The sequence below is a fragment of the Argentina silus genome (assembly GCF_951799395.1).
Source record: "Argentina silus genome assembly, chromosome: 11".
In the NCBI taxonomy this organism is placed as follows: Eukaryota; Metazoa; Chordata; class Actinopteri; order Argentiniformes; family Argentinidae; genus Argentina; species Argentina silus.
This window is the reverse complement of record NC_139665.1, coordinates 6,279,940-6,298,907: the sequence shown is the minus strand read 5'-3', so window position 1 is coordinate 6,298,907 and position 18,968 is coordinate 6,279,940. Positions and strand designations below refer to the sequence as shown.

General features: G+C 45.0%; 1 protein-coding gene across 1 annotated transcript; it reads left to right on the top strand.

Moving 5' to 3' along the window:
• The first annotated feature begins 1,269 nt into the window (after window positions 1-1,269).
• LOC310811930 (CD82 antigen-like) lies at window positions 1,270-18,049 on the top strand. Its single transcript, XM_083680279.1, has 9 exons — window positions 1,270-1,359; window positions 7,534-7,606; window positions 8,424-8,496; window positions 11,962-12,086; window positions 12,478-12,552; window positions 14,234-14,332; window positions 15,385-15,570; window positions 15,728-15,811; window positions 16,212-18,049. The coding sequence occupies exons 2-9, from the start codon at window positions 7,541-7,543 to the stop codon at window positions 16,287-16,289; spliced, it is 786 nt and encodes a 261-aa protein (XP_083536405.1). The 5' UTR covers window positions 1,270-1,359; window positions 7,534-7,540; the 3' UTR covers window positions 16,290-18,049.
• The last annotated feature ends 919 nt before the right edge of the window (window positions 18,050-18,968 follow it).

The window sequence follows — 18,968 nt, the reverse complement described above, 5'->3', positions numbered from 1 at the left end:
GTAACAGACACAATTCTTCTCATCAGGTGAAATAAAAAAACAGGACACCTCTGTTTCACATTATCATACATCTATCTTAACATGAAGAACAATATAGACTATTGAGTGAGCTTACGTAGCCCTGTATCTGTGGTCTATGTGTACATGCACTCGTACATTTGAGGTGAAAGGACTATTGTATTGTGTCAAAGCCTGGCCTGGCCTGGGCCTGACCTCACTACTCTACCCCCTAGACAGGTCAATCAATACTGAACACCACTGAGCCTGGTGCCTGGCGGCACGCTCGTCGAAGGTTTAGGCAGGATCGGACAGCACAGCACTGACCTGCTATACTGGCTCTCAGTACTGGCTCTGTTTTATCACCTTTCAAGTTTATTTAGTTTTAAAGTGCATTTTCACCAAGGTCTCAACACACTGTACATCATATAAAAACCAAACACATTAACAAAACACATCGCGGCAATAAAAGCATACACGTACACAATCATCTGGAACGGGGGAAAGGCAGTGGGGAGGGGAGTTTTTAAGGGCAACCATGTGCAGCTCTAAAAAGGTGTCAGTCTTAAGCTTGAGGTTAGTCTTAAAAGTGGGAACTGTCGCTGGCCTAACAAGGGCAGGCAGGTTATTCCACATGGGTTCTATGTCATTTTCCAGAGTAGAGTATTCCCTCATACTTTGAGGAGCAGGTTACAACTCTCTGGCTTCCCACAACATACCTTATACTGACTCATGTCCATTGCATTTTAATATGAGAAGATAATGTTAATTTGATTTTAACCCCATCTGTGGTGAGTGACTTGGAAATGAACTGAGAGGGATGATGCTTACTACAGGATTCCCTCCCTGCATGGGAGATGTGGTCGTCATTTTCAGATAGTTGGGGCAGTTGCCCATTTATGATAGAGATTCAACCAAGAGTGGATGAAAAGTAACTTTGTTTCTGTTTGTGTTCTATGGGCTGAAGTGAATCAGACCCCATCCACTCCCCCAGGCTCTCCTGTTAGGTATTTAGACCTTGACTTTATTTCATGATGAAATAGTCAGCCCTGCGTTGAACCTACAATCAAATCTCGTTCAATACTGCATAAAACTTGCATCAGCTGTAATGTATTCTTTTGAATCAACTAATCAGCCTCACGACCATAATACAGCGCATGAGCGTCGGGCATGTAGGGGTTAACGCATCGCCGCTCGCTAATTCCCATATCTGCCACATGGTGGGGAACAGGAGATTCCCATGGTGTAAAACGTGTTGTTTAGACTCAACTTTGTTATTCTGTCCCTCGGCTCCGATACGTACGCACAGGACAGCGAAACAGTCTGTTTGACCAACTTCTCTCCTTCTAAACTTCGCAAAACGTAAGTAGGTGCACAGTGGCTTATTTTGATACGAGATTATTGATATTGTAAAACATTGATTTTGCTGAAGGTTTGTGAGTGGTTAGTTGTGTAGATGGAATGGCGCAAAAAGTTGGTGACAAGGTCAGAACTTGATGAGCTTTATGGAAAAGTATGAATTGCGGGATGGCTGCAGAATTGGTTATGAATAGAATTTGTTGTCTAACTTTTGAATGGTAAGGGGTTAGGACATGGTCATGGTTGTCTGTGAATGGTGAAGGGTTGCTGATGTGGCGTGTTTGGGGGAGGTTTACAGATATGAGTCTTATTGAAACTACGATCACCAACGTCAGTAATTGAGACCAGTTGTTATGCCATACTTACAGGTTGCCATACTCGACACTTTGTAACCATTTGTACTATTCCAAATCGGCACCTTTGACTACTGTAGATATTTTGTAACGAATTTATTCATACATCGTCCTATACCATGCTATATATGAAGAGGCACTCTCTAAATTCTAAAGTGTTTACAAATACTTAAAGTGTTGTATTTTTTTAACAATTAACATTCATGTTGAAGCCTAATCTGGAAATATTTTTCCATGTCATCATTTGGAGCAAGCATTTGACACCAAATTACTTCTCTTATTGTGGAAATATCACTTGTTTTCTATTACTGGATCTGGTTGCTACATTGTTTTCCTATATATTTACTTTGTTTTTATTGTTATTCCCTGTATAAAGTAGGCTACAGTATAATTTAATTAAAATACAATGGGGTTGAGAATATATTTGCATGTCCTAGTGCACTAGTTGTCTTTTATCCCGTTTTGGAGGGAGGGATGCCTAAAGCGGAATCCATCTGTTCAGACTCAGACCTGACTCTCTGTTTCCCTCTGGCAAATACACTATCTGTTCAACTGTTGATAGGGACTAACAATAGGAGACATGGACATTGACCTTGTGACTCAGTGGCCCATATCTCTCTCTCTCTCTCTCTCACACACACACATACACATAATATAATGTTCATTGCTGCAGTATGGAGGAGACATGCCAACTTGAGCAAAAAATGACGGAACATCAGCGCATAGTGTATGGCTGGTGTGGTAAGTAGTCTGGTGAAACAAAGAGACATGTTTTCACTGCTACATGTTCTTGCCTTGCAAAAAGCCGGACACTGCACTTGTAGTTATGTACATATCTGGAGCTCCAAGCACTTTTACACACTATTTTCTGTAAGAGAATAATATCAAGATATTCAATATTATCTCATCGTATCAAACCAACGCCTAATAAACAGCCACAATCAGTCCCCCAACGTGCATATGATATCAACCCAACATCAGTGGTGTGCTGTTCTCTCTGTATTGAGTTGTAGGGTGTTTAAAGGACCATGTCGACATGGTGTTATGCAATGATGGATGAGGGCAGCAGTGGTTGTGTAGCTGTGTGTCCTGTATGTAGGTCACTGCTCTGTGAGACTGGTGGGCATGGTGGCACGGTGGCATCACACACATTGGCCATTCTCCTGTTATGGGTGTGACAGCGCTGGCCTCCTGCTACATGGGTTGGGCTCTGCCTGTCCCTCAGTGTCACTACCTGGGACGGCCTCACCTCAGATCCTTCTTTCACTTTTGCTTTTGGAGATGTAGATCACCTTGACATGGTTTGGTTTTTATTCCCCCCTCCATTGATGTGGCCTTGATTACCTTAGCATATGCAAGACATTGATTTGTTTATTTGTTTGATGTTTAGTCCCTCAAAAGATTAGAAATCCTTTTTCCCAGGGAGACCTGGCCAAGACAGCCATGTTGTAGACCAACACTGAGGGTTGTTGAATGGTTCCATCAGTGTAAGTAGTTGAGTTAGCAGCTGTTGCACTCAACTCCTGCTACAGTTGGGTCTGTTCTATCGGCTGCAATTTAATTGATATTTGTCTTTGTACACCCACCAATTTTTGTCTGCACCTTTTGTCTACTGACAACAACATCATAGAAACAGTATTACAGTTGGACCGCATTATGTAACCCTGAGGCAGAGTTTGTAATACCTGACTGATGTGATAGGCGGTGGCTTCTGTCTCAGGAGTATGTAGAACCAGTGCATCTGGTTCAATGGCATTTCCCTCCCGGTCGTTATTGTTATTGTAACAAGTGAGCAGAAGTTGTTCTACCGGTGGGGACGCCGGATTGGTTTGACAACGGCAGGTTGTTATTTCTTCATATGGCGCTGATGAATCATTAAACTCAACTTAAACTTTAAACTCGAAACTCCTGTGACCTCCTGTGACATCAGTGAGTACTTCAAGGAAGTATTGAGGGAAGGGTGCATTTTAAAGTATTGGAACGGGGCTGCTGTTATCCCATCTCCCTGTAGTAACAGAGAAGAACATAGCAGCCCCTGTAACCTGAAACCTAGGCCTATATTAACCAAGGCCTATAGTAACCTAGGCCTATAGTGTAAACCTTATGGGTGAACTCTTGTGTTTAGATGTCCCCAGTAGTGGCACGAGGGGTCTCTGGGCTGCCTCCCTGTCACGCCCCCCACACCCCTCCTGCCTCACTGGTTGTCATAGGAACTTCCCAGCGAGGCTGAGGTGTAAATGAAGTGGTCTGGAGGCTGAGACAGGCTGGGCTGAACCGTCACGTTGAATGGATTACAGGCCAAGGACACGACTAGGCAGCACCCCCACACTGTACAACCCTCCTCCCCTCACACACACACACACACCCTCTTGCCTCACAGAGTGTAAGACACGGCCCTGCTTTGAGTGGCCACCAATACAATGGCAGCTTTCAGCCAGCCTTTCTCTGCTGGGACAAAGACAGAAACTTGACACACGGAGGACCTGTCCAGCCATACACTCTCCTCTCCCGACCACAATACATATCACACATGGCCTTTTCTCACTAAAGCACTTATGTTTGGGACCAACAGAGGCCCGGGGGCTCTTTTTAACGGTTTTAGGAAATGTAAGACTATCCTAGGCTTAGGAAACTGGAGGAGGTGTAGGTCTCAATGTGACTAAAGAGAGCTATAGAAACCAGGAGTATAGGGTAGGGAGTTGTCTGTGTGAGTGTGTGAGGGATGTGATAGGGGAGGTGGTGCGGGGAGGGGGGGTATGTGAACATGGGGCGTGTGTGTACACTGGCCAGAGCAGCTGAATGCTGATGAAGCTAAACTCTGCTCCTCAGTGGACTGGGTTAGCAGATAGCTCAAGCGTGTGCGTTAGCTCAATAGATGACCGCTCCATTAACAAGCCTGTTTTCAGCTTCATTAGAGAACTTAGAGGATGATGTCTGAGGACAGCCAAGGGCCTGTGAGACGCTGGAGAGTCCAACTGGTGTCAGATCTGTTCATAGTCCAGTCATTCTTAAATTCTAAATTGTTGCTTGAAATTGTAGATCGTAGATATATTAGTTCAAAGTTCTAAACACATTTGAAGTTATTTGTTTGATGTTTGGATGCATGACCAGTAGAGAGAGAGGAGGGTACAAAGGCTGGATTGTTGTCTATTTTCTCCCTCATCTCCTGTTTGGTTCTGAGTGGACCCAGTCTGCTGGTGCTGCCCGGTTGTGTGTGTGTGTGTGTGTTGGCCAGGGAGTTTGTAATGCTGCACATGACCCCAGTGTGTGTGTGTGTAGTGGGCAGGGTGTGTGTGTATAGAATGATGCTTTTGTTACTCTACAAGAAGTGCCAGTCGTCTTGTCCTAGGATTATGCCCCTTTCACATACAAAAGTGATTCCCCAATAATGCCTACTCCTAGCCCACAATGTGTAGGCACTTGCTACTTTCTGCTGACCCCGACAAATAGAAGACCCTTGTACCCTCTCTTGTGGAGTTCTTGTGTAATAGCCTCGTTTCACCCTTGTCCTTTGATCTGTGGCCGTACTGTAGATGACACACCTAGCAAAACAAATCCTGGAGCACAGCAGAAATGAACACTTCTCATGTTCCTTTATGTGTGCTGTTGGACTCATGAATATTTCAGAGAGCGCATTGTGACACACACACATCAGGTTGGCACAGAGAGACACAGATACCGGTCAGTTACATGCCTGCACACGCGCACACACACACGGACAGACAATTAGTTCTCACACTCAAGCCATACTCTGAACTTGACCCAGCACTTGCGCGCGCACACACACACACACATACACACACTAATACTCTTATGTCACACTTACTCCAATTTATTTGTCTCTTTTAAGGTCTGTTGCATCACTGAAGTCAAAATCTCTGCTGTGCCTGGTACAGCTCGAGACAGGAGAGGGGGAAAAAAAGCAACCAAAAAAGGAAGAGCTAGTCATATGATACATTGGCACTGCTCTGGCTTCATGGAGTATTTTATGGCTTTATAATAAAACATGTTTCATGAGGTATCTGGCACTGAGAAGAAGAGAGGTTATTTCAGGCCAAGCAGAAACGAGGAACAGTCACAGAGGCGTCAACACTAGACTGGTGCTTCTACTCATGTATCTTTGTAAACAAGTTGTGTTAATGTATCTAAGCTAGCAGTGGTATTGTCACGACCGCTACAGTAGTGTGCCACTGATGTGCCTTTGTGAGCTAATGTTTAGACGTGCTGTAAATGGTGACAGATGTCCTTCTGAACTCTGGCCTGGCCTCCGGGAGTTAGTCCACACTTTGTGTTTCAGGGACAGAAACCAGAAAGAAAGTTGTTAGTCCTTGCACTCATTTCTAAACCCTGTGTAAGGTCTTTATGTAGCCTGCTGAGCTGTCTGAAAGTGTCTAGTGTGTTATAGGTCTATGGACCCACGTTTGGCCAAAGCACTGACAGAGAGTCTTTATTCTCTGTTTTTATTGGACGATGGAGACTGAAACCTATGAGGACAGCCCTGGTCTGAATCAGTCGCTCACCAAGGGCTAGATAAACGTTAGATAATTTGATCACAATTTGGGGGAGAGGGGTGTTTTCCTCACACACACACACACACACACACACACACACACACACACACACACAAACAGCAGTAAAGTGGTCCAGTTTACATAATCATATTGGCCAATTGTACAATTGTATGTCTGTTAACCAGACCTGGGCAATGGTTTCAAATATTTGAAAAACTTGAGATGCGCTTGATTTAACTTGACACGCACAATAGGACCCTCATTACATTTATTGCATTAGTGATCCCTGTCCTCTGATTTCTACCTCTACCTCCACCTCCCCTGTTCTACACAATAAACGGCATGGGACATGGCCTCAGTCAAACACCACTGGACCACTTATTAGCTCTGAGAATGCGTGACCAAGTTTGATGTTGAAGTGAACTCGCATGAACAAAATGTGGTTCACCAATGTTAGCCCTGTGTAGCATCTCCAACTTGGTCTTTGTGATGGCTTTGGCTGGCATTGGCTCAGATCTGCACCGTTCACTGTCATGAATACTTTCCAACCGTCACTGGGCGGTGGAGCTGGGCCAACGTGGAACTGTAACCCAGTTACGCGCTACGAATGTGGGTCGCCGGTCCGACCCTCCCCCTGCACACACCATGGCAACGCTGCCGGAGGAACTATTGAGCCATGGATGTGTCTGCCATGGATTTATTGGACAGAAAGAGGCCATGACTACTGTAGAGAGACAGGGAGAGGGGGGCAGACAGAGGAAGGGATATAACATGTGCGTGTGTGTGTGGAAAGAAAGAAGGGGATATAAAGGGGAGGAATAAGGAGACAGAATGAAGAGATGAAGAGAGTGGGTGGGAGATCTTTGACCCCCCTCCCCCCCCCGCCCTGCCCTGCTCTACCCTGCTCTGCCCTGCCCTGCCCTGCCCTGCTCAGCTCAGCTCTGCTGGGAGAGATTGAGGTTGTGTTTGGCTGCTTGTGTGTCTGTAATCCTGAAGCTTGTCTCTCTAGTCCCTGTCATAGGCAGCTTAGCCAGTAGTTCTTGTGGTTCTAGTCAGTTGTCATCACTTATAGACATCACTCACCAACACACTCAGCCCCAAGCACATCCAGAGAGAGAGACACACACACACACACACACACACACACACACACACACACACACTGGTGCATGCTGACTAGATATCCACCACCTGTATCCTTTGATGTCAGATGTCTACATGGTCGACCACAACGGTGTAGAGTCTGGCCCGGGCTGGGGTTGGACCGTGTTTAGGTTCTAGAAGAATTGATGTTCTTCTTTTCTTGTCCCCAGGACGAGCATGATGGGGAAGGGCTGCATGACCGCCACCAAGTACTTCCTGTTCCTCTTCAACCTCATCTTCTTCGTGAGTATTTCATGTTTGTTAACCGTGCCAATGTTAGACCCACTACTGGGAATAAAAGTGAACCCACTTTGTTTTCCTGGCTTCGCCAACAAAAATGAAAATAAATCGACATAATACAGCTGTACAAAATGAGTGTGGGTGAGGTGGGAAACCCGAGAGGGCTTCCATCAAAGCCTCAGCCCTTAATTTAATAAAATAAAATAAAACACCAAACAATCTTTCTTTTGTTCTTTCTACTCTTATTCTCTACCCTCTTTCTCTCTCTCTCTCTCTCCCTTCACCCTCTCTCTGGTCTTCATTTTCATTCATCTGTCAATCTGTCTTTCTTTAGTATCCTCACAATTAACTGTTTACAACTACATCCCCCACCCCCCCTCTCTCACCGTCTTAATTACAGAGCAGATGAAGTGATTGCTGCCTAGTTACTCATCCGCTCAGTCCTAGCCCCCTCCCCCTCTTTCTCTCTCTCTCTTTCTTGCTTGCTGTGTGTGTGAGAGAAAGAGAGAGAATGATTGGTGCTGGTCCGTGGTTTTCTGGAACAGAATCTGCAACTGCTGAGCCACACACACACACACACACACACACACACACACACACACCATCTCCTCCTTCCATGCAGAGACATAAGCCAATCAGTCCCAGATGTTTGCATATGGAGGGAGCGGGGGTCGGGTCGGGGAGTTAGGACCTTGGAACAGCATGGATAGAGACTAGAGAGTACCCTGGAGACCAGGACTGATAGTAAAATAGTGTTGGGGCCTATCTTGTACCTCTGTATGTTGTCTGATGTTTTCCCCCTCTCTCTCCCCCCCTACAGCTGTTTGGAGCTCTGATCATGGGCTTTGGACTGTGGGTCCTCCTGGACAACCAAAGCTTCATGGCTGTCCTGCGTAAGTGCCCGTACCACTCTCACTGTGACTTTCTGGCTCTGGCTGATGATTATGGTGACCTGATGCTTCCACCATGTGTCATCGTCTTCATGCAGGGTTAAACACAACTGCTGGACAGATTCTCTCTCTCTCTCTTTCTCTCTCTCTTTCTCTCTCTCTGTCTGTCTGTGATTCTCATCTTGGCTTTGCATGCCTATTCCCAATCTGAACTCATTTAGTTTTTCAAACACCCTGACCCAGATCTGCATTCGTGAATATTCATGTATGCAGACACGTGTGTATGGTCTGTATGCATTATAGGCTCATCTCTCTCACACACACACGCACACGCACACCCATCTCTAGTCTCTCTCAACCCCTGGTTCAGACTCAACCATTGAGCACCCCCACCCCCCGCTCAGACCACGGCTAGCCAGGCTGAGCCAAGCCACTGGACCATATCACAGCCCTGTCCTCTCACTGAGACACAGAGACAGAGGGAGGGAGAGCGACAGGGAGAGACGGAGACCCAGAGAGAGGCCATTGTCCTCCGGGTCTGCGGCCCGTCCACAGGTGCCTTCTCTCCCAGACACTGGCCTCTTTCTGCTGCCGCATCAGCATGGATCACGTCACCCTGACGGACCAGCGCTCGCTCTCACTGACACATTAACATCACTGCTGTGGGTGTGTGTGGGGTGTGTGTGTGTGTGTTCTCCTGAGCGGGGCTCTATTAGGACTAGAGTGTTGTCATCAGACAAGGCCTAGTACAGTGCTGTGGTCTGGAACACCAAGTGTAAAAGTACAGTGGACAGCTCGGCTGTGTGTCCTACATCAATGAGCCCTATTGATTGGACAATGGCGCGTTTCTCTGCGTCCCTATTGGATTAAAAGATGATCAGAGTGTTTGGGTTTGAATCAATGGCCTACTTGGTACATGTGAAAGCAGGGGTGAGGTCAGCCAGGGGAGGTTGTGTGATGTAAAGGTTTATCTGAGGTCTGTGTAGCGGCGTACCTAGTGGGTTGAGTCATGTGATGGGTCATGAGTGTGAGGAGCAGTGGAAACAAAACGCATGTCAAATGAGTTGTTGGCTGGTACATGTTTTCCTATTAATCTATCAGTTAATTTGATGTGGAAATTTGAGATGTAAAAACTGAATTTCGGCTTCATTTTTCATCTCGCAATTTAATTTTGGTTTAACATGAAACCCAAGATGGTGCCTAAACAATGAGTGGTGAGTAATAGAGTGCTTTGAAATGATGGGCTCCAGATGAAAGGTGCTTGCCACTCCCATAGATGAAGACAGATGGGTACTTCGTGCTCGAACCAGGTACCGCCCTTGTGTTTGCTTGGTTTCATGTCACTTCCTCTTGCTTTAAAGGGCCAATCTGGGATTCAAACAACAAAGCGGTCACCCTGCCACCTTTTTAGGTAAACAGCTGAGGGATGGGGCTGGAGGAATGTAACCACTCTCAAATTCATAGACTCGAGACAATTCGAGCCATGGATGCAAGGACTGACCATCCATGACATCAAAATGCTAGTCTTAACCGTTTTAAACGTTTGAGTGATTTAGCAGATGCTCTTAATCCAGAGATTTGTACATTCTTCTAGAGTAAGTGAATCAACGATAACGTCTTATCTTATTAAGACTTTCTATAAGAATAAGTGTCACAAGCAGTTACAGTGCGAGAGAAATGGAATAAAACCATGTTTTGAAGCGATACATTGTTTGTTTACAATTACATTGTTGGATATTTTGGGTTCTGATGGGGTAAGACAGTTGAACTAAGCTCATGAGGCATTTATAAGTTATATTGTATAAGAATCAATGACTATAGGTCATTAATTTAAAAGTCCAAAATGGATGTATCAATCCCAGATTGCCCCTTTAACTTCATGTCCATGGTCTAGATAGAAGTGTGTGAGTGTGTGTCAGTGCATTGCAGAGTGGGTGTGTTTTCAAAGTGAACAATCTCTCCCTCTGTGTAAAATATTTTCTGTGGTGGACATATACCAACACTACACCAGGGTCATGTAGTTGTTTGCAGTGAGTCCCTAGTCACCCAGTTTGGAGACCCCCCCCCCCACACACACACACACACCCCTTTCCATCGTAGAGGAGTTTATCCCCTCTGGTTTTCTTTTTTTGGGGGTCCACCTACTAACAGCATGCCCTTATTCAGCAACCCCCAGAGGATATCCCAGAGTTCTTTGGGGCAGCTAGACATGACACCTGGGGGTTGTTTTATGGACTCCTAACTGTAGGCAGACATAGTAAGGTAATGGAAATAGTCTTGCAAACAGTGTTTTGTAGTTCAAGTAATCTGTGCGTGCGTGCGTGCGTGCGTGCGTGTCTGGCCTCCATGATGGCACTCTGTTCTCCGGGCCTCTTGAGTCTCACCAGGAATGATCTCGCTTTAGCAGGCCTCAGAATGTTGCCACGTACACCACACACACACACATACACACACACACACACACACACACACACACACACACACACACACACACATATACACACACACACACACACACTCCAGCAAGGCGGGGGCCTCACACACACTTAGCCCTTCTGCAATCTTAAACCTTCACACACACTCTTTGGAACCAAATGTGTTCAGTGTAACCTAGATCTCCTGTAGTCCAGGCCAGAGCAGAACTCTGGCAGCAGTTGAAGCTTTCTGTCAGACAGAGCTACAGCAGGAACTCTGCAGGCCAGCCCAGGGATGTCTTTGTCACACACACACACACACACACACACACAACATGACAGATCATGTTGGTGTGAGATCAGGTCATGGTTTATCTATAGTTACAGTACAGAATGCATGTTGCTTTATCGTAGCACATTGAACAGAAAACTGTCTTAACTCACTAACTGCCAAAGAATTCCGGAACATTCACCGCCTAGAGTGCCAAGTGTTTTATGTGGCATTTACCTAGCAACAATACTTTGATTGGCTACAAAAATGAAGCATCATAATTTATGCATTTTTGGTGAATAAAGTCACCCTTGGCACTCTAGAATGTTGACAATTTGGGTGACTTCATTCACCCTCGGCACTAAATGAATTAATAGGCGACAGAAAGGGAGTGCTCTGAACACCTAAATCAGTTTAAACAGTGAAGTGAATCCGTCACGTCTCTGTGTGTGTTACAATGTTAACATGTCTGTATAAGATGCTAGGCTGTGGCTATTCATAACACTACGATGCTAACCAGTCCATAGACAGTATTACATGCTAACATGCTAACCTGTCCATATGCAGTAGTACATGCTAACATGCTAACCTGTCCATATGCAGTAGTACATGCTAACCTGTCCATATGCAGTAGTACATGCTAACATGCTAACCTGTCCATATGCAGTAGTACATGCTAACCTGTCCATATGCACTATAACATGCTAACCTGTCCATAGACAGTAGAACATGCTAACCTGTCCATATACAGTAGAAAATACTAACCTGATATTGTCTCTGTAGAGGAATCTTCCACAGCGCTGAAGGTCGGTGCCTACATCCTGATTGGTGTGGGAGCTCTCTCCATGTTGATGGGCTTCCTGGGCTGTCTGGGCGCTATCTATGAGATCCGCTGTGTGCTAGGACTGGTGAGTTGTGTGTGTGTGTCTGTATCTGTGTCTGTCGGTCCGTCTGTCTGTGGTGGATATATTCAGTCAGTGGTTCATTGATGATGACCACAATGTACATTACCAGTCAAATGTTTGGACACAAACTTGCCAAGAGTGTGCAAAGCTGTCATCAAAGCAAAAGGTGGCTACTTTGAAGAATCTAAAATATAAAACATATTCTGGTTTGTTTAACACTTTTTTGTTTACTTACATAATTCCATATGTGTTCCTTCATAGTTTTGATGTCTTCAATATTAATCTACAATGTAGAAAATAATAAAAAATAAAGAAAAACCATTGACTGAGAAGGTGTGTCCAAACTTTTGACTGGTACTGTACATGTTTGACTCATCTCATTTTTCCTCCTTAGTACTTCACCTGTCTCCTGTTGACCCTTGTGGCCCAAGTGTCCGCCGGCGTGCTCATCTACTTCCAGAAAGACCTGGTGAGTCATGTCACTTCCTCTCACTCTTTCCCTGAGAATGTGTTCTGGGGTCTGTTTCCGAGTGTGTGATGTTTTGAAAAAGCGTATTGGTCAGAAGTCTGTCACGTAGAACGGGTGTGAGTGTGTTGGGTAGAGCTAGTACCTAGAACAGGTGTGAGTGTCTGCCATCTATAGCAAAGACTTTGTTTCTTGAGCTCTTGACTTTACATTTCTATCTGCAGTTCTGTGAATATTTCATCCCCTAGAATACACAGCAGATGACGCCTTCTGCTTTTTCACTGAAGTGTTTCCAGCATTGCTGGGACTTTCCAAATGTGTACTGCCTGTCAGAACAATGGAATGTGCATAATGCATTATCAGGTTCGTTTTGATCTGATTTTGTGATGGCAACACTGGCAAACCGAAAGGAGCATTCAAGGTGTGTGGTTTTCTAGTGCCCCCTGCTGTTCAGTCTTAAGCACATGCATACTGGTACACATGTTCAGTGCAGGGTAGTTGTGTGGTTGGTTATTACTGCCCAGAAGGGAAGCCTTGGCCGCTGAGACCCACAGGAAAGACTTGCCCAGGTGTCTGTCTGTCTGACTGTGTCTGCCTGCCTGTCTGTCTGTCTGTCTGTCTGTGAGGGGGCATTGAGGATACGGGTCTTGGAGAGGGGTCGCATGTCTGCTCTCTGGTACAGTTTTAACAATATACTCAATGTCTTTGTATGCATGAAATGGCTATGGGCTGTATTGTGAGTATCGAGTTTTAGCGCATTTTATTATATTTACCGGAATTTTGCCTCGTTTCCCCTCTCTGTAGTACCTCATAGACCTGCTCCATCAGCCCAAATCATGGTCTGACCTGCTGCAGAGTCTAGCAAAGCCAACCTCACCAATCTCTTCTGTTGTTTGGCTATGCGCCACCCAACAATAAAGTTTCAGATACACACACACACACACACACACACTCACACAGACTCACTTACTCACTCACTCACTCACTCACTACTCTCCCCCCCCCCCCCTTTCCCTCTGGGCCAGCCTCCTGTCTCCCTTAGGAGCCAAAGGGAAGCGTCCAAGCAGGAATTCAGCTCAGAGACCCACAGTATCCCTCCTTGAAAAATTGAAAGGCAGCCTTTGGTGGGAGCCTGCATACAGTCAGCCAGGGCCTTCTGCCAAATGGACATTCAAGGCTTGATGTTGCTTGGACTTGAGGAGATCTGCTTTTTCAATACCCAGAGCTCTGTTAAGCACTTCAACAAACAACCATGTCCAAAGCAGCTTAGCCTGCTAGTTTAGCCTGTAGGTTTGGAGGGCATGTTTTACCAACCATTAAACATATACTTCCTGTGGTTTTGCTCTTGTGTGTTTTACACACACACACACACACCTGGAATCACTTAGGGGAGCAGTAAAAGGCTCAGAGAGTCTGTATCTGTGCAAGCTCTTGATCCAATGGGTAAGGAAAGGAGGTCTAGAGGGCTCAGAGTTGATCGCTGAGGTCATAAAATCTGACCTTTACAAACAACTGTTCTATTGATTGTGTGTGTGTAGTTGGGAAAGGCATTGGGTCATAGGCTTTCCCCTTGTTTTGATAGCGGGTTAGCTAACCCCTCCTTTTCCTTGGTTGAGTTGAAAACCACTCCACCCACACTGACTGACTGACTGACCCTTTCTCTCCCTGCCCCTCTTTATTCCAGTTGAATAATGAAATGTCCAACATCGTGACCCAGATCCTGAACAAGTACCCTGGCAAGAACACCACCACAGAACAGGCCTGGGACTACATCCAGAAGACGGTGAGGAGAGGGGACAGCGCTAGGGTCACATGTTCCTCCCCATATCCTATATTTTACCAGTACTGTTGTTTTTCCCACTGATCTACACAGCTTACTGGACAGTTTCAAAGTGAAAAAAATATTTAATTATTTATAAAAAAAAATGTAAGACCTGTTTGCAAAAGTATACACCCTTGCTATGGCTCTCCTAAAATTAGCTCAAATGCAAATATTTCTTCACCAAGTTAGTCATTAAGTTGAATTGAGTCCATTTGAGTGCAAGGATAATAGCTCATGTGATTTTGGAATCCATCTTATATATCTTTGTCTTTCTAGGGTCCCTGATTTTAATAGTAATCAATTACACACTGTGTTCATTAGGCAGGCACTACTAACTCAGCAAATTTCTAAATGTTCTTTTGATCCTGACAAACTCCTCAGTCCCTGCCGGTGACAAGCATACCCATAACATGATGATGCAGCTACCACTATTCTTCACAAGTAAAGCTTTGAAGTAAAATGTAATGGTTTGAAGCAATTCCAATTATGGATTTGAAATGTTTTAGTTTTTTTCATTAAGTAATTCCTTCTGGCCACTGACTTATATAGACCAATTTTGTGACTGAGTGACTGAGATGATGTCCCATCGACTGTGCTCCCTCTCAGCCATTAAACTTTGTAGATTTTCGTAAGTCTCCCCAGGCCTCAGGGTAGCATTCCTGAGCAGTTTTGTTCCTCTCCATTCGCTCAGTTTGTAGTGACAACCTGATCAACAGAGTGTGTAATTGATTCCTATTCAAATGAGGGACCCTGCAAAGTAGTGGCTTGTCCTGCCTCTGGGATTGTAGGAGGCAGATATTGAGAACAAAACCTTACTAGGGGGTTTGGGGGGGGGGGAATCATGCTTTTACTACACGTTGTCCCTTGACTTCAACCTGTGCACATAAAACTGAATAAACATAATACAGCCCTCGAAGTAATCATTCTCACTTTCGCTAGAAGCCTCCTAGTTACTCCTTAGTTACTTCTTAGTCACTCAATCTCTCTCTCTCTCCCTCCCTCTCTCTCTCTAGATGGAGTGTTGTGGGTGGGCAGGACAGATGGACTGGCATGGTAACCCTGTCATCGTGAACAGCTCCCAGCTCCTGTTCCCCTGCTCTTGCCAGAACGTATCGCTGGTCGCAGACATTCAAACCGCCAACGTCTCCGACAGCGGCTTCTGTGAGGCACAGTCACCTGACTGGCCCGTCTACGACACCGTAAGAACTCCTCGACTGTGGTAGCACAGTACTTCACAGTAGCCATTCACTTCCAGTTGTCTGTTATATAGTCACTCAACCTCCCTCCCTCTCTCTGTCCCCCCCTTCTCCCCCCCCCCTTCTCTCCCCCCCCCCCCTCCCTCTCTCCCTCCCCCAGGGCTGTTCCTCCAGTGTGGAGTCGTGGCTCCTGACCAATGCTGGCGTTGTCCTGGGGATCTGTCTTGGCGTGGCTGTGATCGAGGTAACCCATGACCTCCCTCTGTTACAAACACGTGTTCCTCTGTCGTCATTATCCGTCTGAATGGAACCGCTTATCTAGATCATACCATATACATGTTCCTCCCCTTCAGCAAGTCAGCTGAATAGAGTCATTGTACCACTCACTTGCACAAGGAAGGAATAGTGTGTGAGTGTGTGTGTATGTATCCCTGCGGCAAGGTTTAGGTTGCTGGTGTAGGGTTGGCGTGACCTGTGGTCTAGTCAGCGTGGTTTTAGGCCTGCTAAGCTGGAGTGATCACAGTAGTGTCTAGTCTTTTGTATTGCTCTATTTCAACAAGTGATGTTTTCTATGAGCCAATGAAACAGTGAAGCCTCTAGATGTAGCAGTGCTGCTCATCTGATGTGTGTTGTGTTCCCTACAGCTGCTGGGTATGATCCTGTCCATGGGCCTGTGTAAGAGCATACACCAAGAGGACTACACCAAGGTGCCCAGATACTGAGGCTGAGGGAGGCAGTCACACACACACACACACACACACACATGCTCACACACACACATGCTCACACGCATGCTCATACACACGCATGCTCACACACACACACACACACACACACACACACACGCATGCTCACACACACACACACACACGCATGCTCACACACACACACACGCATGCTCACACACACACGCACACACGTGCATGCTCACACACGCACACGCGCATGCTCACACACATGCACACATGCGCATGCTCGCACACGCGCATGCTCACACACACGCATGCTCACACACACACGCTCACACACACACACACACACACACACGTGTGCCTGTTTTGGGAGGCACTAGTGTCTTTTCTGTCAGTCCAGTTTCCTTGCAGCACTTTAGAGAGGTTAGTTGTGGTACAGTATGTATGGGCTGATGTCCTCAGAGTGAATAGGAGAAGAGAGGGCTAAGAACAGTCAGAATAGAGAGTGAGGGAAATTATGGTGAGGAGAAGAGATTAGAGATTAGTATATCGCCTCCCTGCATTTTGGCTATAAAATCAATACACTTGAGGCATTGGACTAAAACCAATGCCTAGACCCTACAGTACTCTCTGTGCATTGATGTAGATGTGAGTGGATTGGATACATGTAGGTGTAATCTAGAATGGAACTTCCCCCTGGCCAGATATAGGTCAATATGGAGTGAACTACTACATTGTTTACACTTGTCCAATCCTCTCAGATCTCCAAGTGGCTATGGGGTAGGGACTAGTTGGGGTAGGGACTAGGGGTCCATTTGGGGTTGAGCATATGCTTTTTGGTTTGTAGTGAGTTGACCTGGCAAGTAGGGAAGGTATCGGACAACTGGAAAACCAACTGCATTATGATGTATTCTTTTCTGTAGTGTTTGAGTTTATGTGCATTTTGTTAGCTTTAGTACCATGTATATAATTTGTGAATATTAGTGAGCCTTTTTTTAAGTGCCCAGTCACTCTTTGTTTAAAAAAAAAAAAAGAAAAAAAAAAAGAAGATATTTGTTGATGTTTTCTTTTAATGTATGGAGTTTGGTTCAAGATTTATTTTTTACCAATAATGGTTTTTGAAAATAATTGGAATAATGAGATACTAAAGATGAACAATTGTGATACTTTCTCCCCAAAAGGTGTCTGTGCTTGAATCATGAACATTCCACATTGGCAAAGAAAGCCATCGTTTACAATTGTCTTTGATGACATGCAGAATGCTTTGTTATCTTATGAAATGGATGCTTATCAGATTGACTCAAAAGCTCCCTCGTTTATGAAGATAGCTTTCATTTAAATACTCAATATCTAATTTTCCTTAAGAAGACAAACACATTTGAGAAATGCAACATTTCTTTTAACAATATTTTAAATCAGGGATATAACCTTTGTCTGTGAGTAAACCGAAACAACTGAAGTTTTGTTCTGTTTTTAAACCTCCTTGTTTTTGGGGAAAAGATCCATCTTGGATATGAAATTGTTTTTGTATAGTAAGTCATTCTGAATGAAATCTATGTTTACTTTAACTCTGAATGAAGGTCTTTCTTTTGTTTTTTTATAACGTTCAAGAAAGATACCCTGATGTTTTTATTTGTATTGTATGTATGATAAACACTCCTTGACCCACCTCTAGTCATTTTTAAACCATTGGACTATATGTCTTGATAAACCTCAGTTTGGTAGCTGGATCATTTAAACTCTATTCCATTGATCTGTTGTATTTCGTCAATAAACATGGGAAAAACTGATTGAATGTGTGTTTGTTGTGATTGTCATAGTAGTTACCATGTCTTGTGTCATTGGTCCTGTCCACAAACAACCCATAGCACCCACTTCCTTGACACTTGTGTAGATCAGAAAGGAATGCATATTTTTAAGGGATTTTTAAGGGTTCCACTTGTTTAACATGTTTCCTGGTTTGGCCCTGACCTTAGCTGTAGTTGATTAGCCCAGACAGTTTTTAGTTACATATGTTGTGACCATACTGAGTAGTCATATTTTGGGCCCCAAAGGGCCCCATTCATTCTACAAATCTGTCTAAAACCCCTTGCAGACACTGGGGAAGGGGGGGGGGGGGTATTGGTGACAATTATTCAAATACATTTAACACATTTCCTCACTCTAGTTCAATCGGAGCAGGAGATAGGCTTGTTCAAAGTTTGGAATTTCAGTTGTTGTTATTATAGCACCCCCCTTGGGCCAATCAGTGTCATTTTGGAAATGCCGGATCTCTATGGCAACACGCATCATTCACCCAAGTGTCATCAAAATGATCTCAGTGGTTACCAAGATGTCGTGTGACATATCATAACACGAACATATTGTAGCGTACGGCGGGGGCAGAATAGCTTGTCCTAAGCAGGTATCGAACTCACAATCTTCCGTGTACAGACCGGCCACGCTAGCTACAGAGTCAACTATCTTGGTGTAGTTAGCGCGGCCGGTTTGTAAGCGGGAGGCCATGAGTTCGATGCCCGCTTAGGGAAAGCTATTCTACCCCGCGTTTGCTACAATATGAAGGACGGAGACAGGTCCCCTCCCCGATTTCATCATGTGGAACAATAAGACCGCAGTCTGACCCTATTGCGGCTATAGGCTACAGCAAGTGAACGTCCTTGTTACAATGTTTGAAACACCAGACGCATCGCTGCCAGCTGATGCTCATTG